General features: G+C 44.5%; 1 protein-coding gene across 1 annotated transcript in view; it reads right to left on the reverse strand.

Moving 5' to 3' along the window:
• Nucleotides 1-25,815, reverse strand: part of TMTC1 (transmembrane O-mannosyltransferase targeting cadherins 1) — a 150,054-nt gene that overhangs the window by 5,872 nt on the left and 118,367 nt on the right. The window contains exons 12-19 of the mRNA XM_052789800.1: nucleotides 19,920-20,063; nucleotides 12,284-12,392; nucleotides 7,015-7,117; nucleotides 3,895-4,030; nucleotides 2,957-3,101; nucleotides 1,833-1,970; nucleotides 1,325-1,447; nucleotides 162-239 (exon numbers count right to left, since the gene is read on the reverse strand). Coding sequence (XP_052645760.1) covers nucleotides 162-239; nucleotides 1,325-1,447; nucleotides 1,833-1,970; nucleotides 2,957-3,101; nucleotides 3,895-4,030; nucleotides 7,015-7,117; nucleotides 12,284-12,392; nucleotides 19,920-20,063 — 976 coding nt within the window. The remainder of the gene's footprint in view (nucleotides 1-161; nucleotides 240-1,324; nucleotides 1,448-1,832; nucleotides 1,971-2,956; nucleotides 3,102-3,894; nucleotides 4,031-7,014; nucleotides 7,118-12,283; nucleotides 12,393-19,919; nucleotides 20,064-25,815) is intronic.

Consider the following 25,815-nt stretch of genomic DNA (forward strand, 5'->3'; position numbering starts at 1 on the left):
GAAATTCCAGCTGGGGTGGACAGACTTTCCTTCTTCTTGGATAAAATATCTTGGGGACACTCACTGTTCACAAACATGCAGCTCTTGGCAATCTGAAACAAATTTAGCTTTCTGTCCTGCACTTGACAGTGCACACTTAAGGAAAAGCAAAATTGTCATACCTTGATGTGCTCAATGCCTCCCATATTCATCCAGGCCTGTGCTTGGTCTGGGTTGAGCTCCACAGCCCGTTTATAGCTCTACATAAACATGAAACATTTTTAGGTTAAGAGTCTGACTCTTCAAACAAAACCAGTGCTGGAGGAGAAAGAGAAACGAAGTTTCCTCTCCTTCTGAATCCATTTAAAATACGATTTCAAGTTCTCATATACAATGCACAAGCTGAATTTCAGTTTCTTTGCAGCAGAGGCAACATAATATACCGCTGAGCTCATCTTGCAGCTTTTCCCTGCCCACAGCACCGTATGAGGAGCCACACCAAACCCTGCGACCCTCTCCCAGCCACCCTGCACCCCTGGGGTCTCCTGCACGTCAGGGTCATTTCCTTGGGCAGGTGCCTGCCAACCACAAGCCATGTGTGGGCTGTGATGCTCCTTATCTGCAAGGCTTTAATTTGGAGCTGGCAGCAGATGATGGTACAGCCACTTGCCTGGAGGTTTCACAAGGACCTGAGGGCAGTGTTATCCCACCCCACTGCTTCTGCCACTGCGCACGGGAGAAGCAGCAACAGGGACCTTCTGGAGTCTGTCAAACAGCACCGTTTTTATGGTGTCACAACAGGAAAGGATTCGAATCAGGATTAGACATCTCTAAGGATACTGAGAATATTCAGAACCATCCCAATAATATTCTGTGCTATTATTTAATGCTAACATAATTTCTGAGCTATCAAGCCTCTGCTCTACAGGAGAAGCCAGTCTTTCAGCTGTTAGGTAATGAGGTGAGATATAACAACATGGTGGGCTCTCACAAGTCCCCAAGCTTCCAGCTGAGCCACCTGCAGTTAGCCATTGCCAGCAAGAGGGGCTGGGGCTGGACGGACCACGGGTCTGGTCAATGAGAAAAGGCCTAGGCTCCTCCATAATCCCACCATGACTCTGTACTTAACCTCTCAGAGCAGGGAGCTGTATTTCCACACAGGAATGAGAAAAAAGTTGCAACTAAGTCTGGCAAAGTTAGCTGCCCCATAGTTTTAGCTGTACCACTGGTGAACTGCTGAGTTCCCAAGGCCAACAGCCAGGGTGCATGCACCAGGGAGTATGAGATGCAATGAGCTAACTCTTTTAACCGAGAAAACTATCCATAGGGCTTAGAGCAGTCATACCTCAAAAGCTTTGTCAAGGAGATTCTGTTCTCTTAGCTGGTTTCCTTTAGTGAAAAAGAGCTCTGATATGACTTTTGGATCCTTTGGTTTTAGCTGAAGAGCTTTCTCTATAGCTTCAAGTGCCTGTGAAAAAGCAAGAGGACATTGTGTTACTGTATTCTGTGCCTTTCCACTTCTCACACTCTCCTCACCACTAGGCCCTCCCAGCATAAGAGTCATCTTCCTCCCTCCCTTTGCCCCACACTGTTAACACATGTGGAAATGAGTTTTTTAGATGCCTGTGGCTGATGGGCAGTGGGGCTGACAGCAACAGGAGCAGTAAATGGTAAGAAAACCACACTGCTTAGCTTCAGTCCCAGTAGCTAGATAAACAGAAGGCTTTAGTGAAAAAATAAATCTATTGGATGTGCGCTAAGGCATGTGACGTCTCTGGAGAGACAGAGTGTAAAATTCAACCTGAACTCTGTGTGTAAGCTCTCGAGACATGGGTACCCCGCAGCCACGCTACCTTGGCATAGTGCTCCTGCTTGCTGTAGATGGCTGACAGAAGGCGATAGCACTCCAGACACTCCACATCCTCGTTGAGTATATGGTTTGTCATCTTTTCAGCTTCCTTCGTCCGCCCCATCATTGCTAAAACCTGAGCCTACGGAGCCACATGATAAATAAAGAGTTATGATCTTAAAAAGCTCAGCCCTTCTTAATACACGATGCTGCATGCAGCGGCTGGTGCTGGGCTCCTGCTTCTCCCGCTGGTGGTGCTAAGAGGCACCTCAAGGAAAGTGGAAGGACTGACCCTTCCTAGCAAGCAAGGGGCAGGTCAGATTTTCTCTATGCCAAGTTGTCATGGTTTAACCCCAGCCAGCAACTAAGCACTATGCAGCTGCTCACTCACTTCGCCCCCTCCTCAGTGGGATGGGGGAAAGAATCGGAAAAAGAAGGTAAAACTTGTGGGTTGAGATAAGAACAGTTTAATAGAACAGAAAGGAAGAAACTAATAACGATAATAATAACAATAATAAAATGACAATAATAATAAAAGGATTGGAATATACAAGTGATGTACAATGCAATTGCTCACCACTCGCTGACCGATGCCCAGTTAGTTCCTGAGCAGCGATCCCTGCCCCAGCCAACTCCCCCCCAGTTTATATACTGGGCATGACGTCACATGGTATGGAACACCCCTTTGGCCAGTTTGGGTCAGCTGCCCTGGCTGTGTCCCCTCCCAACTTCTTGTGCCCCTCCAGCCTTCTTGCTGGCTGAGCATGAGAAGCTGAAAAATTCTTGACTTAGTCTAAACACTGCTTAGCAACAACTGAAAACATCAGTGTGTTATCAACATTCTTCTACTAAATAAACACAGCACTATACCAGCTACTAGAAAGAAAATTAACTCTATCCCAGCTAAAACCAGGACACAAGTTCTGCTCAGCTGGAAAGGCAGTGGCTGAGACATGGGTCTGAGGTCGGGACGGGTGACCAGGAAACAAGAAAGACAGGAGAGGCGGTCACTGGAAGGCCGGCATGGAGGTGGAACCAACCTCTGAGCCTTGGGCAACATTCACACTAACACAGCCATGCTGCTCCACTTTTGTGGCCCTGCCCTGGCCAAGCTCGCCCCACACTCACCAGCGCCAGTCGGATCTCTTTGTTTGAAGGCTGCAGTGATGCCGCTTCTCTGTAAATCTGCAACGCTTCTTCATACCGCCCTGTGTTGTAATACAGAGCCCCCAGTGGGGACAGGATTTCAGCCTTCTGGGATACCTTCAGTGCCCTGGAATTTGGGAAAAAGATGCTTTCAGGTGGTGGGGGGATCAAAGCAGAAAAGCAAAGCGTGGCTTGTGCTGGGATGGAGCAGCGAAGCTCTGCACCCTGCATGGCATGCTCATCCCACCCTGGGGAGCACAGATTTAAAGTCCCAGGGAGGGATGAGCATGCCCACAGCAGCAATCCCTCTGGCTATCTGAGAAGGGGAGAGGGTCACCTCCAAAAGTGCATGCGAGCACGCAGCAGGGGTAGGGATGACTGACGGTGGCAGAGCCCAGGGAGCATAAACACAAATCAGGATGCCAAAAAGGAGGCACCCCCCCGCCACCAGTCCACCCTGCTGCATACTGGGAGTCAGAGCCTGCCTACTGGCACATGGCTGGGAAGGGTCGGGGTTCCTGATGGTGCTGAGGTTTTGGTGCTGGGCTGTGCAGCAGTTATGGCTGCTACTGGTACAGCACCCACAGACCGGCTTTGAGCAGGGTGGGAGTCGTGCTAACAACCTGCTTACACCACCAAGAAACCTCTGACTTTGTTGTTAAGAGCATCCCCCAGCCAAAAGCAGCAGTGTGTCCATCCTGGGGGCTTCTGAACAGTCCAGGGAAGTCAACACTGCCTGAGTCTGTGCTGCCTGTCCAAGCACTCCTGAAAAATAGCCAAATAAGCAAAGGTAAACCCAATTTCAAAAAGATGGAGACAGAAGGGGAGGAAACCCAAACATGCACTGACAGATTCACATATCAGAGACAGGCCATACACGGGGAGGAGGGAAACCTCTGTCTCCCATCTGAAATTCTTACCGCTTGTACCACACTTCGGCCTCTTTGTTCTGTCCCAGGGAGCGGTGAAGCCTGCCCAGGTTCACCATGGCCACGTGGTGAGCGGGGCTCAGGTGGATGGCCTGCCTGTAGTGGGACACGGCTCGCTCGGGAGCCCCTGGAGAGGAGAACAACTGTTAAACCGGTGCCTCAGAAAAACCCTGTTGTGAACTCAGCACACAGCAATGCTCTGGGTTTTCTTTCAGCTATTGCTCTGTGCGTGGGAGCCATTTTGAGAAAGAAATTCTGCCTCAGCCTTTCGAAGGATTAAGTGTAAGGAAAACTGCTGTCCAAATTAAGGTTTAGGCTCCCATATTCAGAGATGATCCTGAGAAATAGATTTTCTAGGGGTGGGTTTTTGCAAATCGAGGGTACAGTCACCAGAAGAAGACTCCTGACTGAAAGCACCCTCCCATCATGCTGTGGGAGGATGCACCCCCCCATGCTAAGGACAGAGCCCACCCCAGAGAGGGGGCTGGGGCGCATGTCCCACCTCCTGGGAGAGCATCCTTCCACCCTGGCCCACTGGAGAGATGGGCAACGGAGACACAAGCCACCCAGTATTCCCCATAATCCCACCAGAGCTGCAAATAGTTTTTGGCTCTTTCCAAAACAGAGACTATTCCCTCCCTCTCTGGTGCGCTGGCCCTGCTCAGCCTCTGCATTGCTCAACAGGACTGGGAGTAGCTGCCAGTGACCAGCTGATTCCCACCTCGGGGCAAGAAATCCCAGACCAGAAATGTCCAGGTGCCTATTTTGGAGCACGCAGGCACCATCTCTGTGCTGCAGAGGAGCCATTGGGTGGCACTGCTTCGCTGTGCGAAAATGTCTACCGGTGCAAGGTCCCGCAGTCCATGACATCACCGAGCACCACAACAAAATACAACACCGTGCAAAAAGAAAGGTGCCAGACCACTAGCCTAAATCGTGTCTTTTTCTTTATCTAAATAATGGCTTTCCTCCAGAAGGATCGTGCAGTGCTCTCCTCAGGCAGGGCCTGCTGACTACCCGTTCCAGCATTTCAGCAATGAGAATATCGTATTTTTAACCTCGGTGCTCGTTTAACTGGTTTGCACACTCTAGACCAGGTAATCTCCTGATGAAAACCGATATTCACAGGGCTTTGTCCACCAACAAAGCTTTTGAGTATTGGCATTTTTTAAGCCAAATCACTTCACAATGTATTTAATTCCATTTCTAGCGGGAAAGCAGAACTTGAAAACAGCCTGCATGTGTTGGGGCACTGAACATATGCTGCTGTGGGAATTTTATTTTCATAGTTTTTCAGATCTAGTTTGGCTTTCCTGAGACTATCTATGCAACATAAAAGTAACATTGACACTTCCTGGCGGCTCCTTTACAGGAGAGAGGAAGGACATCTGTAGGGAGATTTAGAAGCACTTAAGATTCATCCAAGGCCAACAACATATCGTTCAGGGTAGGACTTTTTCAAAACATCCAGCAGCAGCCTCGATCTTCTCCCACCACTGAGCAGGCAGATGTTTTTGAAAATCCTATCTGCAAAACATCCGGGGAAGCAGCTGGCCATGCACGTCCATCCCTAAGTCAGCCAGTGCCTCCCCTGCTCAACACACAGGGGTAATGTACATCGTTAAGGGAGACACATCGAGTGTCTGACCACTGCAGAGCTGTCTAGAGTTATGGCTCCCCAGAGCTGACACTTGCTGGAGGCTTGTTGCACAAATCCCTGCAAGTTAATCGGCGTGGTGCTTCACAGCATCTCCCTGTGCCCGCCAGGGAAGAGCGCAGCCTGTGACGGACTCACTGCCAGCCACGTCCTTCACGCCTTGTCGTGTCTCCAGGAGGGTTATTTACACATCATGCCCAAAGTATCAAAAGTCAGTGTTTTTTTTCCTGTTGTTTGTGTGTGGGGAAGTGTAGGAGTAAACCCGGAAAAGTTAGTTTTGACTTTGGCAGAACACATAAGTGCAAAAAATAGAAAGTGCACAGCACTGCGTTTGAACCACAATTTTTGGCAGGAATAGGGCGGTTTATCTGGGTTGGGAAGCAAAGATGAGTACAACATCGGAGTGAAATTACCGAAGAATTTTTATTATTTGCAAGGTTGAATTTTGCCAGGGCACAAATTCAGAACCTCAACCTCTGTCGCTAATGCCATGATGCCTTTATTTGATTACGAATACTCATTTTGCTTTCGTATTTATTTCACACTGGTACTACAGAAGAGCAATGGCTGAGCATCTGCTCAGGGGCAGGACAGCCAGCTGCAGCCTGACGGACACCATCACCCTTTCTTCCCAAGCACCACTGGAGCCAGGGACAGTGTGAAAGGGGCAGATGGGTAGCAACCACACACTTTAAACCTACAATATTTCATCACTGAGTGTCAGCTCTGTTCTGGAGGGACCAGGGTGAGACAGTAGTTTGGTTTCCACTAGTCATCTGTCAAATTTGGCCTTGCTTATAAAGCTGTCAATAAAAGGCAGCAATTACAGCGGCTTTTTTGTTGCTGTTGTTATGTGGATGCCAGGAAGTACCCGAGTCCAGGGAAGTTGGATGGGAGCTAGGAGCCCAGAAAAGAAAGGCTTTGGATGTCATTATGGAGCTCCTGAGAAATCAATTCACCCCACAGTATCTTAGGTTTTGTTTTCACAGATGATTGTGGTTTAAAAGCCATGTTTGTTTTTATAGCGGTGGCACTCTAACCTTTACAAAGAGCTGCTTTGTCACCAAGTAGAGCTGCAAGTGCTCCAAAGACCCTAACGATCCACTTATGTGCCTGGGATTTGGTTTGATGTAGCCATGCTTTCCTGGAGAAACTGCAGTATTGTCGGGGTGCTGCCCAGCTCGAATTGAATAGGGCAACTGCCTGTGCGAAGATGGTGAGCAACACTGAAGGAAATAGCCGGGCTGAATGCCGTTGCTGCACAGTGCCCGCATTGATTACAAATTTCAGTATGCTGTGCCATCTCAGCAGCACCGGGATGTTTATTTCCAAGCTACAGTGGAGGCACATCTATTGCCTTGGAAGCTTTTGACACCCTTTTAAATGTGTACTGCTGAATAAAAATCAAAGCAAGTAAGGCAGAGGGGGAAAATCCCTTGCTCCTTCTCACTTACCGGTATCAACCAAGAAAACACCGTAGTTGTTATGTAGATCGGAGCTCTCTGGACAATTCTCTATGCCAGCCTTATAGACTTCCTCTGCTTCCTTAAGCCGTTCCTTAAAAGAGGAGATTTCTCAGCCGTGGCAGAAAGGGTGTCAGCACCATTTGCCGCATACCTGCATTTTGTGACAACTCCCTCACTGCATGGTGAGCTCAGCCCACCCCGCCTTCTAGGAGGCCAAAATTTTACCCCATGGCATGGATGCGATATAGCTGCTGTCTGGTACGCCGGAGCAATTCAGACAGCTTTCCCCCATACATGTGCAATTGGAGCTACCTGTGAAACAAAAATAACAGCTGGAAAAGGTGGCTCCTGTGGAACGTCAGCAAGCACCCAGCCGGGAAACACAGCAACAGGGGTCATGTTGGTTCTGTTGAGAAATATCTGTCATCTGGGAGCTGATATGTTTTAATTTCTTTAATGAGCATCTTGATGGCTAACTTTTCCCCTCTGGAGCGCTGCTGCTTGTTCCCTAAGCAGCAGGGAAAACACAAGGAATGAAAGCTTGGCGTGTGTGACAGCTGGGGGACGGGGAGCTCGTGCAGGGGGATGACGAAAGCTGGAGGAGGATGGGGGGCAATGAAAGAGTGGGGAAAATCTGACAGATTCAGATTAAAACCAGGCATTGTCAATGCATGAGATGTAGCGCACTGGGATTGACAGGACGTGCCACCGCGCTAATTCCCAGATACAGTGAGCCCTTACATTTTGCATAGATTTCAAGGAGGTTTGTTGATGCTGAGTATTTCTGGAAAATACAGATCTTTTCTTTGGGAACACCCTGCCTACAGAAAGTATCCCACTGGCTGGGCTCCATCTGGCCTGAGCTACAGGCAGCCCGGTTCTGAAATGAAAATAAGGTGTCTCGTTTGGATCAAATAGCAACTTAATAAGGTTTCCATTTCCTTCCAGCCAGCCAGTGCGTGCCCACTGCCTGCATGCTTGCTAGCATGGGTTATCACGGTCTTCCTCTCTCCCCTAACCTCACAACTTTGCTGTGGGGTGTATTTAGGGAAGGAGGCCATGAACAGCAGAGACAAGCACGGCGCAGAAGAGTGTCAGGCAAGCCTACAGCACCAAAGACTTTTTTCAATTCTTCCCTTTCCGTGGAGTGGCACAGCCCTACAGCGACAAACTCCACAGCCTCCTGACCATGCTCCCAAGCGAAATCAGCCACCTGGGTCTCCACCAAGGAGCCCCCAAGGCACACCTCCTGCTTGGGAGCTGAATCCACATTGAAATAAGAGGTTGGTCCATTCCCAGTTATGGACTCTCCTCTCCTCAAGTCCTGCAAACCCCAGAGCCTCCGGGGCTTTCTCTGGATTTAAAGGGTGTACCTGACAGCAGCTTTTGCTCTGTAGCTGCTTAAATGTGTGGACTCCTTTCTCACCTCCTATTTCAGAACTGGAGAGCTGGAATTAATCGCATTGGAAGAGTATGACTTGATGAAAGCACACAGTTTGCCATGGTTAAGTGCTTTCACATTTACATGATAAAGGTCAGCCAGCAGAAAAGATAGTGTGTGATAAAACACAGAAACACATTTTTAAGAAGTGCTTAAGTTTGGACATTTTGGATATATTTATGGGAATTTGACATCATTATCCTGCGGGGTCAGGAAAAGTGTAGCGATCGTCAGAATTGACTAAAATGAAGAGCAATTTTTTGAGAAAGCATCTGTGTCACTGAGACACTGACAACCATATTTTCAAAGCTTTCTGTATTAGTTTATTTTCCTCTGATTTTAATTTTCAGCCAAGGAATGTGGCTTTGTGTGCATGTATGTCAGTTTTCTTCATTTTATTTACTGATCATAAACCCAGTCTTTAAAGCATGGAAGGGCAGTGTTAAACTGGATTAGCAGTGTCCCACATCAAAACATTCACACTCACCAATATTGAGCACTTAGCATTTTTATCATGGTTGCAGTGCTTTTTTGGCACCTAACATCCTGACCCTGCATGCCTCAGGCTCAGCACAGAGCCTGAGATGATTTTGCTAACAAAGTGTTTGCATTAAGCCCAGTCAGAAACTGGGAAGGGTGGGACCAGCTTTTTGTGCCAGAGCTTTCTCCCTCACAGCCTCTCCTCTTCTTGGGAGAAATGCTCTAAGTTCATCAAGGCTTGATTCTCATTAACACTTAATAATGCCACTCCCAGACCTTCATGAAACATTAATCAACCTCACAAAATTCAGAAGACTGGCTTAAAAAATGTATGAGATTTTTATGATATTAAAAAAATTATGCATGTGAGGATCTCTTGGCTGAACTCCAGGGTTTTTCAGTCTGGTTATGCCTGTGTAGGCTCTCCTCTGCAGCTAAGTGGGTTAAAAAGTTTCTTTTTCTTAGTGTAGGCTGATATTATTACACACACACACACACACACACACAGAGAAATCACTTGAATCCAGAAACTAGGGCCTGAAAAGAGCCATTAAGTAGCACGAGATGGCTGATGAAACTGCAAGAGCTGGGAAGAAGATGCTGTTCCAGTGCATCAGAATAAATCCTAGGGAACCTGTGTCACAGGAGTGTTGTGAAAACAGTGAACAAAATGTTTGATTTCTGGTATCAGCACCACTGCAGTGATCATGGAAAACAAAGAAAACAACAATACATTGTGACCGAGTTACGATACCAAGCAGAAAGAGCAGTAAGAAGGGCAAGCATTTATAAAAGGCACAAATAAGCCAAACTGTTTTATACAATGTGGCAGTGTTATTTTCCATGTTGGCTCTGGCTTCAGAATCAACTATCAAGGAGAGAAAAGGGCAATTACATCGAGTTACAGGCTAATTCCCTGGCACATGAGACACTCCTCTTAGGAGCATTTTTTACAGCTATAGAAAGAAAGGACCCATAAGCCCTATTTCAGATTCATCGCCTTTAAGATAGGGGGGGAACACGTTGTGTGGGACCAACCAAGGCAATCCCGGCACCATTTCACTGAGCCACGTCCACCCATTTCCCCCTTAGCCTTAGTGCAAAGCTGGAGGAGTGGCAGGTTGTCATGGGCATGGTCACCTCATGCGAGTTATTTTAATGTGCCACTTATAGCACTTCAGCCCCTTTCTATCACATCCCATCGAGAGGGAATCAGTTTGTGCTCCCTTCCCCAAAGTTCCATAGCGATGCTGTCCACGTAGCCTACTGCATACTGCCTGGCATCACATACCCCTATAGCTGTGAGACAGACTCCGGGCCACAAGTAGACAGAAAAACAGGTTTGTAACATTTAGCCATTTTGGACACTATTGCTTGGACAAAGAGGAAAACCCAAAACTGAAAAATGGGGTCCTGTCATCATCCTTTGGTGTGAAAATGCCAAAACTTCTGCCTGTACCCCTCCAGGAAGCACACAGCATTAGGGTGTGATTCTGCAGCCCACAGCCACGGGCAGCAGCACCTATTTGTAGGACAGCCCCTACTGCAGTCACTAGGATGGGTGTGCAAGGCAGGAGCTGCACAATCAGGTAGTCATCTGCTGTGGCTGAACATGAGAAGGTGTTAAAAGCCTGCAGGAAATCGCTATTGTCTGAGGAAATTGTACTATCTTTTTTCCCTACCACTTACTCAATTCACAAGATGAACAATCTATACGTAAGAGTAGATGAATTATTGCTGGACTTACTAATGGCATTTGCTTTGGGCAGAAGGCCTCGGGACTCTATAATGGTTTTATTGCTCTGTTGACCTTACAATTGATCGTTCTAATTAATAATCTCAATTAATATTAAAACCAGGTATTACTGTAGAGGACTCATTTCCTACACTTACAGGAGACCCTTCATTGACAGGCTTATTCAAAACACAGTTCCCATTCAATGAGGCTCTTCCTTCAATTTATACACTATATTTCTAGGTCCCTGCAGCTGATATTGATAATATTCAAATATTTGAAAGTCACTTAAAAGGGAGAATAAAATAGCACATCTTTCAGTAATCCACATATATCACAGGTGAGTTTTGCAGAGTGCCTACATCATTAAAGAAGCCTAAACCAGAACAAGACCTCTGCTTGTAGTTTTGCTGACATTTACCCACTTCCTTTACAAAGAGATTTCACTAACCAGCTTAATGGAAAACAGTGAAAGATGACGCTCTTTTCCTTTGTCTGTATTTGCATTTGGCAACGTTTTAAGAAAGCTTTAGCACCCTGTGCTATGGAACAGTTAGATTTGAACCTTGGGGGAGAAAAAAACATCAGTTTTCAAAAGGTTTGCAGAGGTGTGCTGGAGCTGTATAGTTACAAGGACCTCTTCACCCACCCCCATAGCCCCATACTGGGGCCACTGGTTGTGGCTGCAGCCCGTGGGAGCAACGCCCAAAGCACAGCATCCCTCATCTGCTGCTACGGGCATGGAGAAAAGCAGGGCTTGGTGGTCTCGACGTGGGCACCCACGCTTCGTGGCTTCTTCTGAACTCAAGCTTTTTGTGCCTCAATTTCCCTTTTCCTCCGTGGGGACAATATTTCACCTCACAGGGACCTTGTAGAAATAAACTACCTAACTACAGAGAGTAGGGAGAGCCCTGAGTAATGAGCATGGGGAACAAGCCTGAGAGGAAATGAGTAATCCTGCCTCCAGAGTGCAGCCTGGGCCATGCGCAGTAAATAAGGCCTGGGGGCACATATTGAACAATGAGGTTAAATAAAATATTGAACAGCTGCTCATTAAGAGCAACATAAAACTAGCAAGCCTTCCCAGCCCCTCTATGTGATCATCTACCACGGTAATTAAGGGCCATATTCCAATGTGTGCATGCAAGGGGCAGAATTCAGGCTGCAGAGGCCACCTGGTTTCTGACATTTCCTAGCTCTGGAGTGATTTATTATGAAATCTTAAGGTGTAGGCGTGTGTGTCTGAGGGGGAAGCGCTTGCCTATTCTGCTGTCACAACATTCAAGGTGCAATGGATTAAGACTTCACCATAGACACAGGGAGCTGCAGAGAGGGTATTTACTCACAACTTCAACAGTGATTTAATTCAGAGCCACATCATGTGGGTGTAATTACTCACTCCAAATGAGTTGCCTCCCATCTTGAAAAAGTCATCTCTAAAGCAGCCCAAGAGCTCTCTGCAGACAGCCGCAGACCCACGCCTGCCACCACACGTGTGCAAGGCGAGAGTGCTCCACTGGGACACACAGGAGGTGATGCGGCTGCGGCAGCAGTGCATGCACTCATGCAGAAGGCACGAGAGTTCAAGTGATGCCCATTACCTGTTCAGCTAGCAGCGAGGCCAGGCTTGAGTAAGCATCTGCGAACTCTGGGCCGTACTTAATGGAGTCCCGCAGTAAGATTACAGCTTCCTCCTTCTTCCCTTGGGACCTGCAGCACAGGGAAGGAGGGAAAAAAAGAAAGAAACATTCTTGTAAGCACATGTTTAGGTCATCCCACTGATTAACTACTTTAAAGAGATGTGAAAGTTCCCAGCTTGACCTTTTCAACAAAGACTGAACGATTCACTCGTGCTTCCTCTCCACAGTGTGCATACCCAGCATCTCTTTGGCCCATCGCTGTTTCCATATGCTATTCTCAGGGGTTGGGAGGACATTGGCTTTAATGAATCTGCTGTTTGGTCTGCTATTCTGGTGACTGTCATACTGAGCACTATGCAATGATCCCAGTGAAGACAAAACACCCCCAAAACAGTATTCCTCAACCCCACACACTGAAGAGTAAAAAGTATTTTATTTTGGCTATCAGGCAGGCAGTACAGGCCACATGCTCTGTCTGTTGAGTCATAACCACTAGATCTTGTAAAATTCTCCAGTCCTACTGTACATCTCCTCTCAATATTTCTCTTTATGGCAAATACATCAAATTCTGCCCCATTCATCCCATCAGAAATTAAGGATACATGAAGGACAAGATAGCAAAAGTGTCTCCAGGCATGAAGTACTGCACAAGACCCTCCCAGCAATGTCCTCGGGAAGTCACATGCCCTATAGGAAGGGATGCTGCCAGGGTAACACCGCGTTTGCAATCAGCTTCTGGAGGTCTGGCCCCAGTCATGTCACTGAGACACTGACTGAGCTGGCAACAGGACATTTGCTCTCACCAGCCCTGCTCTCACATCAGTAGGTTGGAGACACCAAAACATTTGCATTTCCTTAAAAAAATTCCCACAGACTCTTTGCATGTTCCTAGACAGCAAGTGTTATAGATCCACTTAAGACTTAGTTAAATTAATACTTTGAAATTAAAATATCACTAAGTTAAATCTGCCCGGGATCTCTAAATAATTCCTTAGCAAGTGGATCATTAGGCTAGAGGAGTCTGTTCTTCAGATCCTAAGGATTATGAGATAGGTAGCTGAGAGATGGCTATGCTGATGAGCTAGGCTTTTTCCAGTGTTGCTCTGCATTTACTGCCATGGAAAACGGAAAAGGTTTCTTGAACAAAAATCTAAGGATGTTTATTTATTTGAGCTACAATTTCTCCAGTATCGCTCTGTATTTCTTTCCTTGGAAAAATGAGAAGGTTTCCTGAACAAACATCTAAGGATGTTTAGCTGGACTAGAACAACATTTTCCTTGTGTTGGGTGTACAAAGAATATGAATAGCAGGGCTTACAAAAAGAAACAAAGGGCTCTGGGACACAGAAAATATGTGAACACCTTGCTGCTTTGGCCTTAGATTTCATCTGAGTGACATGGTCAAGTAACCAGATCTTGTTTATAAGGTGCAAATTTCAGCTGATAATATATGTGGCTTTGCAGACTTTTTCCCTTTCTAGTTGTGTAACTGGAAGAGTATTTTGCCTGTGCATTAAGCTAAGTAAAACCAGTTGTGCTAGTCTTTTTCTTCTTCCAGTGGTGTTCCATATAAATTACACGAATGAAGCAAAAACAAATAAAGAACCACTTTTCTCCTGAACTAATTAAAGACTAGCTAGCTTGTCAATTTATAAAACTTTTGGATCCCTTGGCTGGAGTTTCATGACACACTTTTATAAATCAAAAACAGATGACTGCTTTATAAAGGTATTGATGTTTGGCAAAAAAATGTAGGAAATGACAGCTACAGAAATAAAAGGATTAAGTGATCCACTCAGCAGCAGTAAAAGTTCCCATTAACCACAAGCATGCACTCTGAACATGGAGCAGCCCTCTTAATTACCCTTTTTTATAAAATGGCCTTTTTTTTCCCCATTTGATCCAAGAACAATGTTTGTCTCCTGAAAGTGGGGCTAGAGAGGGAAAGATTATGGCATCTTTTTATGTGACAGACTGAATTATATTAAAAAAATCAGATCCAGTAGTTTCTCAGAGGACTCAGGCCTGCAAGATACCAAGTGCTCTGGCCAAGCACTTAAACGCGTACTTGATTTTTATGTATGCAAGTTGAAAATTAATTACTGACTGAAGTGCTTTCCTGGATCAAGGCCAATGCTTTGCAGGATCGTGGCTGTCACTTATATCAGTCTCATGCAATTTGGGAGAGTGCAGAGCATTGGAAGAACAGTCTGATACACTAATTTACTGTAAACTGGGGATCTGGAGCAGGAAAAGCTAGGTAATGTATACTTTTGCTATGACAGAGAGAGGAACAAATTCAACTGACATGAGGAGTCTATGATCATTTAATCCAATTTTTCCCCAAATTACCTTGCCTTACAATGCCCTCTCCTGACTCCCTCTTCCACTCGAGTCCCCAGCCTCCCCTCTACAACCAGCATGTCTGAGCCGAGAGCAAGGAACAGCTCTTTCCACCAGGAGCATCTCTTCCATATTTTTGCAAGTGCCCTGCAGTTCGAGAAGCATCAGCTTAAACCATCCTGCAGAAGTCTGGTGATGCATGGGGCTGTGTGTGGGCTGTTAGCACTGGAGCAAATTTCATTTGCAACAGAAAAAGTAACCTAGGAATTACTGCTCTAGAGGACTTTTTAACTTTCAAGATTTGTTTTATTTTGTGAAGTTAGTTTGACTGCATTAAAGCCAGAAACACAGAACTCAAACAAGGGCTCCACAACTGTTCTGAACATCTCATCTTGGTTTCACACCATAATCCAAGGGGAGCTTGCAGTGTCTAACTCCAACTGTACGAAAGGAAGCCTCTAAGCCTGCTCAACTCCCTAGTTTAAAACTGATTCAGATAATTTAGATGCATTCCTTTGCCATTCACCTATATCATGTGGATGACACCAAAGTGGGGGAGTGGGCAATATTCTGCACATCAGGGATGCTTTTCAGAGGGACCAGGTCTAATGGGAACCTCAGGAAGTTCAACAAAAGTCCTGCAAGTCCTGCACCTGGAGTGGGATAACCCCGTGCACAAGCACAGGTTGGGGGACGACTGGGGTCCTGGTGGACAACAAATTGATCATGGGCCAGCAATGTACCCTACATGGCAAAGGCGGCCAACAGTGGGTCTAGGGAAGTGATCCCTCCACCTTATACGATACTTGTGAGACCACATCTGGAGCAATGTCTGTCCAGAGTTGGGCTCCCGAGTGCAAGAAAGGCATGGACTTACTGGGAGGAAGCCCAACAGACGGCTACTAAAGAAGGTCAGGGCTAGAGTACCTGTTGCATCGAGGAGAAGCTAAGTGAGCCATGTCTGCGCAGCTCGGAGAAGAGAAGGCTCAGGGGTAGCTTCAGTGCTGCTTGCAACTAGCAGGTCAGACAATACAGAGAAGCCAGAGCCAAACTCTTCTCAGAGGTGCACAGTGACAGGACAAGAGGCAACAGATGCAAGTAGGAACATGGGAAATTCTGATTAGATGTACAGAGAAATATTTTTCACCATGAGGGTGGTCAAACACTCAAACAGGTTGCATGGAGAGATTGTGGCATCTCTGTCCTTGGAGGTGTTCAGGATTCAGCTGGACACAGCCCTGAGCAACCTGATCCAATTAGACTTGCTCTGAGTAGTGGGCTTGACCAAATCATCTCCAGAGGTCCATTCCAACCTAAGTTATTTTCTGAATCTACTGTAAATTTGACACCGCCAGAGTTTGGTTGACTTGGGTTTTTTTTCCCCACAAACAGGCTACAACATGTGATACTGACAGATAACGACAGCACTTCATGTAACACAAGAGTATCCTAACCAGAGACCATCCAGAAAGCCAGATGCAGTATCCCTGAATATTATCACCCAGTTTGCTTCTTTGAATGGAAGGGAGAAATGTTTCACTCTCTAAAAGATCTTAAATCTCGATACACGTAATATCTATCTGATGTTTTTCAGCATCTTCAGACAGTTACACAAGCCTGTGTCAGCACATTCACATACATACATATCCAGAAGCCTCTATCAGAGAGGGCAGATAGTCCTCCTTCCTCTGAATAGATGGGTTTGCTAAACTTGGGACTAAATCATGGCAACAAACACACAGAACACATTGTGTGCTACTCTACATTCAGAAGAGAATCAGTCCTTTGAATAAACTCAAGATTTCATTGCACAGTGTTTCTAGGCATTTCACTTTCCCCTCAAAAATGAAGCCATAACACTCTCAAAGCACATAAGAGTTATGAGGCTTTTCTTCATAAGAAACAGCGTACTGAATATTGGAGTGCTTTAGGTATGGATAGATACAGTACCGCAAATAAGAGGTTCTCTCCCATTCTTCCTGCAATAGAAAGCCAAGATAAATATTTACTTCAAATGTTCATAATATTTTATTTCTTGTGTCTTTACAGAATATCCCACAGGCTATAAATTTGTGAGGTATTCTGAAGGATATTTATCTCAGTTTTTTCAAGCTGTATCTCAACAAAACTGAACCTATATAGAGAACTTAAATATTTATATAATGGGAAACTTCAAACCAAAACACAAGAAAGCAGCATCAGGCTGCTCTGTGTCACTGGGCACGGACCACAAAAGCAGAGAAAGAGATTTCTCACTTTTAGGTAGGCCAACTTTTGGGTCTATTTTAACTAAGATATCTGTTGGCATTGTTTAATTATCTACTCTCCAATATTTATATTAAGCAAGAAAATGATGACATACAACTTTATTTTAGGATATGTAAACAAAACCAGAGGCTTATTCAGCCATTACCCTGCAATGCTTCCTGAGAACATTCATCTTCTGGCACATAGCTGTCTTCATTATGTGCAAACAGAAAATGGAAACATCCTTTTTCATCTAGGATTTCCGCAGAAAAAAACCTTAAAAATTCCACCCTATGGTCCTCAAACCAGACTTTTACTCAAGCTTAAATCACAAGCAATAGATGCGTAAATAGAGAGCTTATTTACAGGGAATAACAAGAGGCAGATTCCCACATGGGAATAGCAAACCCATCCTTCCAAAATCCTGGAGTTCCCCTTTCTCAGCACTCCAGAGGAGGTGAAATCTAATATCCGCCATCAGATTTCTACACTGTGAGCAGGGGTGGGTAAAAGGAACTCAGCAGAATTCAACTGGGAATTCCCCATGCCAGATGGTTTCATTACGTGTCCCAATACAAGTAGCGCTGTTACTGGACGTGCCTTAAGTGTTGCAGATCCGGCTCTTCCTGATCTGCACCATGCACTAAAGCCTCTGCAAAGAGGACAGAAAATGCTTTTATGGCTTGGCCATTTATTGTCTCTCTGCCATATGTTTAAAAATCAAAACACTCTCCATAATGTCTCATAGCACAGCCAGAAAGTAATATCTGCCTGTAATACTCTGCAGATTTTCATTTATTACCTATATTAGAGTAGCATTTAGTGTCTGCAGAATACTGGTTGCCCTATATACATATATATGAAAGGATAATTTGGAGAGCCAGGTAGAAAACATAAATAAAGACAAAGCTGTAGGAAAGGGGAGCTTGAAATCTCTGCCTCGTTCCCGTCTGGTCATCTCACAAGTCACCTCATGCTCCAGCATGGCTGATGATCCCTGCTAAGTTGATGGATGATCCAGGAAAGGTCCTGGCAAAGGGGTTTGGGCTAGTGTTTTAGGAGAGACATTCATATAGGATCTGCCTGCACACCATCTGCTTTACGTATGTGCTAATCCCTCCACCATGAACTCTACCTATGTTTTAGCAGGTTTTTTAAAGCTAATAGGGAGAGAAGAACAGCCAGTTTCCATTATAATTAATACTACTGGTGTGTCCAGGTGCACTAGGTTGTTTTGGAAGCCTAAAGAAAAGTCTAGAAAATGGGAGCAAATGGGTGTAGGAAAAGGGCAGGTAGAACCTGAGCCCTTTCTTTTAACACATTTAGCACAAGCATCACACACCTTTAACATACCACAATATATGGCAACACAGAAGGATGCAGAGCACATACAGTCCAACAGGACACACAATATCTTAACTATCACATTAAGAAAAACATGACATATTGCACACAAAACAAACAGCACTTCTAAGAGATTTTCCCACATGTCTCCTTTGTGCTTTCTAGTGCAACAAATCCAGTTTCTACCCATCTGCTGGGTCATAAGAGCCCATCAACAGGCCAGATTTAAGCATTATTGACATGTCCTGGTGCTGCTTCTGGTTTACGTCCTTTTGTATTAATATTTTATATTAAAAAAAAAAATCACAGAGAATAATAACTAAGGCAAACATGATGGATTAGAAGGACAATATGTATTTTTAAACACCATTGCTACCTAAGATTAATTTCTATCAACCAAATCTGATGAATAATACAAAGACTTTCCATTTCTCTTGTAATAAGACTGTCTTTACCATTTTCCTTTCTTGTGAGTATTTCCAGTAAAGCACTCACCTACTTTCTATTTAAGAATTACTCATCTGCCATATTCTAACCTCAAACCATCAGGTTTACTTGTAATATTATTCTGATAACTTCTCTGCTACCGAACAGACCAGGCAGAACTTCAGCAATCCACTTAATATCCGTCACATAAACTCACACTCAGAGTAACATTTCAGAACCAGAGAGCTCAAGTACGTTTTGATGAGACAGTGCTACTTTAAAACCTGTCCAACACTAAAGCCCAAGCTACTCTAAAAGATTTACCAGAGACCTATTACCAGCAAAATAGGTGCAGTTTATATCAGCAAAAGTGTACTTTTACTGCTGTAGTTTATGCAGTTCTGTCAGCAAATAACATGCTATCCTCACAAAAACAAGGCATTTTTTTTGCTGGTGCAAAATAGCAATGCAGGAATAGAGATATTTTACTTTTTTTAATTACACCCCTAGCAGATCTCATCATACGGGCAAAGCTTCTTGTGTAGATCTAAGTTCAGTCTTTAGATATGGTTAGTCAAATTAATTTGCATGATTATGATCGTCTGCTATTCTCCTTGCTAAAGGCTGACACTCTAAGTAACAGATGAAATTATGAGCTGATTAACTTGCTTTCTTGCTCAGCAGAGTAACCATATAGGGGTGTAAACCAGCTTTCCCCTCAAATCCAGACCCACCTGCTCTGCAATGGGATGAACCTTCTGCTGCTCTGAGCATCTCAGAGTTAGGTGCTTATGCCTAAACTATGCATCGACCTTCCCATACAGCTAATGAAGAGAAGTGGGAACTTGCAGAGAGGGATTTTTTGGATCTGTGTTATTTATTAGATCTGCATCAGATGCCTGTCTTTGAATAACATGGCTTACTGCACTGGAAAGGCTTACACCTCTCCACCGAGATGGGAATCTCAGGTGACTAGTTGGGTTTAGGCACCTCATTTTTGATGCCTGATTTAGAACAAGTGAATTCCCTCCAGCTGAAACACAACTGTAAATAGCACCTGAAGTGATGTGGCAGACAGCATAAGGATATCCAAACTAAGCCTCACCTTTGTGCCGGCACTCTAGGTCAGCAATAAGAAATAACGCCATTCCTTTACCAGTTGGCAGAAAAAACTACTTTGGTAACGTGCATAGAGAGAATGTGAATTTCCTTGGTGCCAGTTCTGTGTTCAACTTACTTGAGCAGGTTGCCGAGATTGAAGAGAGCTCGATTGTGCTGAGGGTTTAACTGAAGGGCCCGTCTGTAGTAGTCCTTTGCCTCCACCACGTCTTTGGTCAACGTTCCCAAGTTGTTGAGAGCACTTGCGTGACGAGGGTACAGCCTAGGAAAAATGAAATATCAAGTTACAGACACTCATTAATTGGCAAATAAAGCTGAGGTCACTGATGTTGCCACCACTGCTGTTCAGCACTTGGTAAAGGGAAGGATGTCAGCTAGGAAACACTGCTTTCCCCTCATTTGCTGCAGGTCCTGATGGGATCCCGAGGAACCTTTTCAACTCTCAAAGAGATTGCAGATCAGATCTTCTCCTACAGTTCCTGCATGCCTCCAGGGCAAAAGGGAATACTGAACAGTTTTGAAAGCCTGTTTTACCCTCCAAGCAAAAGGCAAAGTGATTAAAGCAGCTTGAACGTTTTTATTCAAAATGTTTTTCAAACAAGCAAGAAGGGCTTTGTCAAAAATGTTTCCAATGGAAATATGTTTTGACATATACAGAAACCAACACAACACTGTTTAAGTTGATCTGTATTGGTTTTTTAAATCAGTTTTCCACAATAAAAGTGGTAACAAAGTGCAAAAGGAAACTTGAAATCAGCTGTTGAACAATGTTTTCAGGACCAAGCAAAACGATAAAAAAATCTGGAAACAGACCGCTTAACAGTATGAATTCCCTAAGCTTCTAGTTGTATTTTTTTACCACTTGGTTCAGTTTTCGTTTTAACTGATCTGTTGATCTTTACATCTACCTGTTTCAGCTATAACACTACATATTGGGCCCAGTGCATCTCTGTTAAAATTCTCTATGAATTAAGCAGCACATCATGGTCCATTCAGCTGCTTAAATTCTCAAAGTTGTGCTCCTACACTAATATTTCGTTTTGCAGGTCTTTAATCAGAAAACTCCAGAGGTGAAAGTGGTCCAGGGCAAGATTTAGCACGCAGGACCCTTTGTGTCATAGAGGGGTGAAAACTGAGGTTCATTATGATAAAGAAATACAACTATGATGGTAGCCCACAGAAGTCCCAGGCAAGCTGGAAGACCAGCTGTGTGAGTATGTCTGATGCTCTGGTATGAAATGGTGCGCAGGTGCTTGCCCACAGAACTCCTCCAGATGATCACTTCATTCATGATAGGGAGGAAGCGGGTTAACATGGTCAAGGCTTTGGTTTGAGAAGACCTAGTTGCAAATACCGCTGCCACTGCAGATTTTCTATTTCGGACAAGGACAAGTCATCTGACATTTCTTTGCCTTAGGTCCCTGTTCATGGTAAAGTGATGTGGATAATGACATTAAAAGTAGTTGGCTATGACAGCCCAGGGTACAGCATCAGGAGGGGCATTTAAAGGAAGAAGGGATTACGACTCTATAATATAGTCTGACTCTAAAGTTTGCAACTGTTTTTAATCTAAGACTTTCCATGGTGGGTTTTTTTTGCCTGGAGTTTTTCATTATGTCAGTTCAGCCCTGGGATTTTCTGTGCTTAAGTACCATGAATAATTTAGCATTTTATACACTGCTGCAACATTTGTATCAGTCACATTTTTGCTCCACAGCACATAAGTGATTTTGGCAAGATCTTAGTTGGGGGTGAAGCTGGGAACACACAAGGGAACTCCAGGAGAAATAGACATGCACTGTAACAAACCCAGGATGCTTCCTACAACTAAGTAATAGAAGAGCCCGAAGTCCTTTTTCCACCCAACACCAAGTCTAGCAGGCAAGGATTGCAAAGCCACATAGTTGAGGAGAGATCATTCAAGGATGCAGCCATATATGTTTTTTAAAACTTAGCGTATTACAATGACAAAAGATAAATGTAGTGACCACCACTCACAGTAACTAATGACTGCACACTCTGTCAACATCCCTTCCATACAGAAAAGCATCCTGTCTCTCAGAGGTAACCACTTCTCCTGCTGCAAGCCCTCAGGTGCAGTGCCCTGTGTCTCCATTCACCCACGCTACCTGCATTCGCTGCTCGAGTGATTTTTGAAGAGCTCCCTAACTGATCTAGTCGCAGAGGAGCAAAGAATAGGAAATTCATGGTGAGACTGCAGTTGGCATAGAAATAGTATCACTTTCCACCACTGAAGCTACCCAGTGAGCCTGATGTGTTTCGGGATGTGAAAGGCTGCCTGTGCTTGGAGAAGCATCAGCAAAGGACAAGACGGTGATGAGGGTATAGTGTTGAGTCTTGACCTTGGCCCTAAAATCCACTGGTGATCAAGGCTAAGCCTCCACAGCTGAAGCAGGCTGGAACAAATGCTTTCCACAGCAACAGCAGGGGAGCAATGGAAAGGACCAAGCTTGCTTGCTCTTCAGCACTTGGGACACAGCTCTGTGTGATAACTTGACCAGGATCTTGAGCGAAGAACATCCTATCTACCTTAGGGCAAATGACTGAGGGCTCAGCCTTGTTTCCCATTTCTTCCATGGCATTTTGACATTGTTTTGGACCAAAAAAAGGTCTGGGAGTTATATTTTTGAGGCTTTTTTTCCAGTTGGCTATGATAAAAGCTGTGCATTACTTCTGTCAGTACTCACACATAAAACCAGCTCTAATATCTCACATGAAGTCACTTGAGTTATGAGTGGGCAAAAGTATTTCAGACAATTCTTGGGAAAGTCAGAAACAGATTAACATTTTACAGGCCTAAACCTGATGGTTTTGCTCTCAAAATTCCAGAAATTAATTCTGTTCTTGGCCTCTACTGCTCCCATGACAATGTAGGCCCAGGAGATCTGCTTGCACCAATTTGGAGAGGAATGAAAACTCAAGATTAAAAAAGAGAACTGATTTCACCTTTAAATTACACAGTTCTGACCAGCAGCTCCATAAATACACTTCTGAGCTCAGAGCTAAACCCTCTCGACAGCAAATCACAGGATGCAAGCACATCTCCCCTGTATCCTGGGCTCTATTTCTTGTGTTTTACATTTATTCATTACATCTCATTGCCCTTTCCAAGAAATATAAGTGAAAAAACAGAACCTCAGCTAGCACGAATTGTCAGCTTAAACCCGCTTAGCATCTGGCCTGAAGAACTTCCAACATTTGCAATTTTACATATCTGAACAAACGTTAAGAGAAAAATCTGAGCACAGTGAGATAAGGCAGTGGTGTTGGGCTTTGCCGTCAGGGTTCAGTTCGTTACAGTTTTATTTAAAATATTACTTTATTACAGCAGTAGAGCAAGATGCCACTCAACTGAGTTCAGCAGAGAGCATAACCAAGCCCTAAGAGAGCATCACCTCCAGGAAAGTAACCAGACCCAGAGGCTGAGCCGATGACCATCCATGCTGTTACATTGTTAACATGATCCCTAACAGTTTCACACCACCCGCAGATAGTTCCCAGGCGTGGTCCAGGGCTGAACCCAGACCAGGGTTTGGTCCCAAAAGCCAGCTTGGGCTCAGCCGCTGTCTGTCAGAGGACACAAACACTTACGGAATACTTGCAGGTCAATTTATGCCAGTTGGCCTCAGGGCTAGAGAACGGAGACCAGACCCTTTTTTATTTATTAATATGGATGTTGACTAAAGGACTAATGGACTTATTCAAACTACCCTCTGTTCATGCACAACCCCTGCTGTTAGTAACAGCTTCCTGGGGATAAAAACAGACTAGAACAAAGTCTTGCGGCTGGATTTACAGAACAGCATAAAACTTGACCACAAGTGACTAATTAAAGCAACATTTACTCAAGAACTCTCAAAATGTTTCTGCAAAACTTGCAGATACACCATTTGCAAACTAGTTTGCTTTTTGCTGTATGTGATCTATTGTTTTAATGAATGGAGGCACACGTACATCTTTTTTTCTATTTTTTATGGTATCATGAGGTTTGTGCTATTTTTCAAGACTTCTGGAATTGGTCCCAATGATTCCCAATGTCTACTTTGCTTATTTGGACCATAAGCTCTCTGATGCAAAGATTGTCTCTTCCCCACATATATTTATTTCTTGGAAGGGTCAGAAACACGTAACTAGGACAGGCGGTCTCCAGTTAACCTGAAGTTTCTTCATGCCACAATAATGATAATACTTAGAAGCCAGACCTTGTTTTACAAACAGTCAGGACACTCTGAGATGCAAGGAATCAGTTGTTGGAACATACATACTTTGTTTTGCAACTTCTCTTAAGAAACAAAGCTTTCAATCTGGACACACACAGAGCTGTACTTTCCTTGCCACCACCGTTGATAATGGTAACAGTCTGCAGGCAATATCCTTCTTGCTATGCATCTGATTAGGTAGAAATTCCTCTAGGCTTCACCTAATCAAATGCAAGTGCTGCATTATTTATGAAAGAAAGCTGAATTTCATTAAACTTATTCTACAAGAAGCAGTGCATGTAAAAAAATCAGTTTCACCTTTCTTTTAGAAATCAGAATAATTTTCTTTAAAAACCTACATTCACAGGTGATTACAATAGAAGTCTTGAAATGGCAAAATTACTTTAAAAAAAAAGGAAACCAACCCATAAAAGTATATTTTAAATCCGGCTGGGATTTCATTTCTAAAGAAAAGTGGGATGTTTCCTTGTTGCAGAATGAATAATTCAAATGATTCCTCCAGTGCTGTATCTGCAATTGTCAGAATAAATTTAAGCAGCTTTCCCTTTAACTATTACAGGTATACACTGCACAAGAACTCCTGTTAGTAATTATCCCCGCTTCTTTTAGGCTAGTGAAATTCCCTCTAATACCACTGAACAAAAAAGCCTTATTGACTCGCACAGTCAAGAGATTTCCCATTTCACAAGAAGATACCAGGCATAAAACATATATAGTCATCAAAATGCTGATAACCATTTATTTTGCTTTTTAATTTAATGCTGTTATTACCTGAAACATTAGTTAAGAAAAAAATTGAAGGGTTTTGTTTGGCAACATATCTCAACTACAAGACAATTTCAGAAAAAAAGAGTAAGGGAGGGAATTTGTTGTCATGACTACAACCTATAATCCACCAAGAATTTTAATTCTTTTAATTCAGATTGAGAGAGACCACTTAAACAACTGGCAAGCTCTGCTCGCAGTCCTGCCTTTAAATGGCCCTTGGGCTGGTGCCAGAAGTATTCAGGGGGCAAAAGGCATTAGCGTGACAACTCCCCACTCACTGTTAAGAGCGTTATGTGGGTTTTGCACAGCCATCGCTGCGCAGGGGCAGAGAGCAACAGGGGATGGGGCCAGGCTAATGCACAATTAGCCAGGGAAACTGCCGGGAACAGCATGGAAAGGGCCGCAACACCAGCTTTCAGGTGTCCGGGCAGCCCCCCATGGCCACCACATGATAAACGGGTTATTGAAAGCAGTCCAGAGCCACTTCTCAGAGCTCAGACAGCCCTGAGATATCAGGCACCAAGATGACTCTCCCTGATGCCCCATCCCAGTGCCTCCCCGTGGCTCTGCCCAGCCCCTTGCCACCCTCCAAGCGTCGATGATAAGCCTGTTGAAAGAACGTTCCCAGTGACTTGAGACATGAGTCCTTAAAGCCATTACAAAATCTGCAAGCAACGCTGGCCATCATTAACCTAACGGCCATGCCATGGCAGCAGCAGCAAGAAAAAAACTGCCTGCATCATCTTGCACAATATTCAAAGGGGCTCCAAGCATATTCATTTCTGCTAGAAAGAAAAATCAGCAACTGATTCACCTGGGGAGATCTAGCATGCCTGTTTTTTGTTAATGCATCTTTTGATTAAAGAATGCGTTTAAACTTAGCACTCGCAGGGAATGCTCTACCTTTGAAGCAGCTGTGATTAATTACCACTGCTGTGCTGCCGTGAGAAAACAGGTTGTGTTGCCTCTCTCCTGGTAAAAGAAAAGGGGCTGAAGAGCCCTGGG

The sequence above is a fragment of the Harpia harpyja genome, chromosome 6 (assembly GCF_026419915.1).
Source record: "Harpia harpyja isolate bHarHar1 chromosome 6, bHarHar1 primary haplotype, whole genome shotgun sequence".
Lineage (NCBI taxonomy): Eukaryota > Metazoa > Chordata > Aves > Accipitriformes > Accipitridae > Harpia > Harpia harpyja.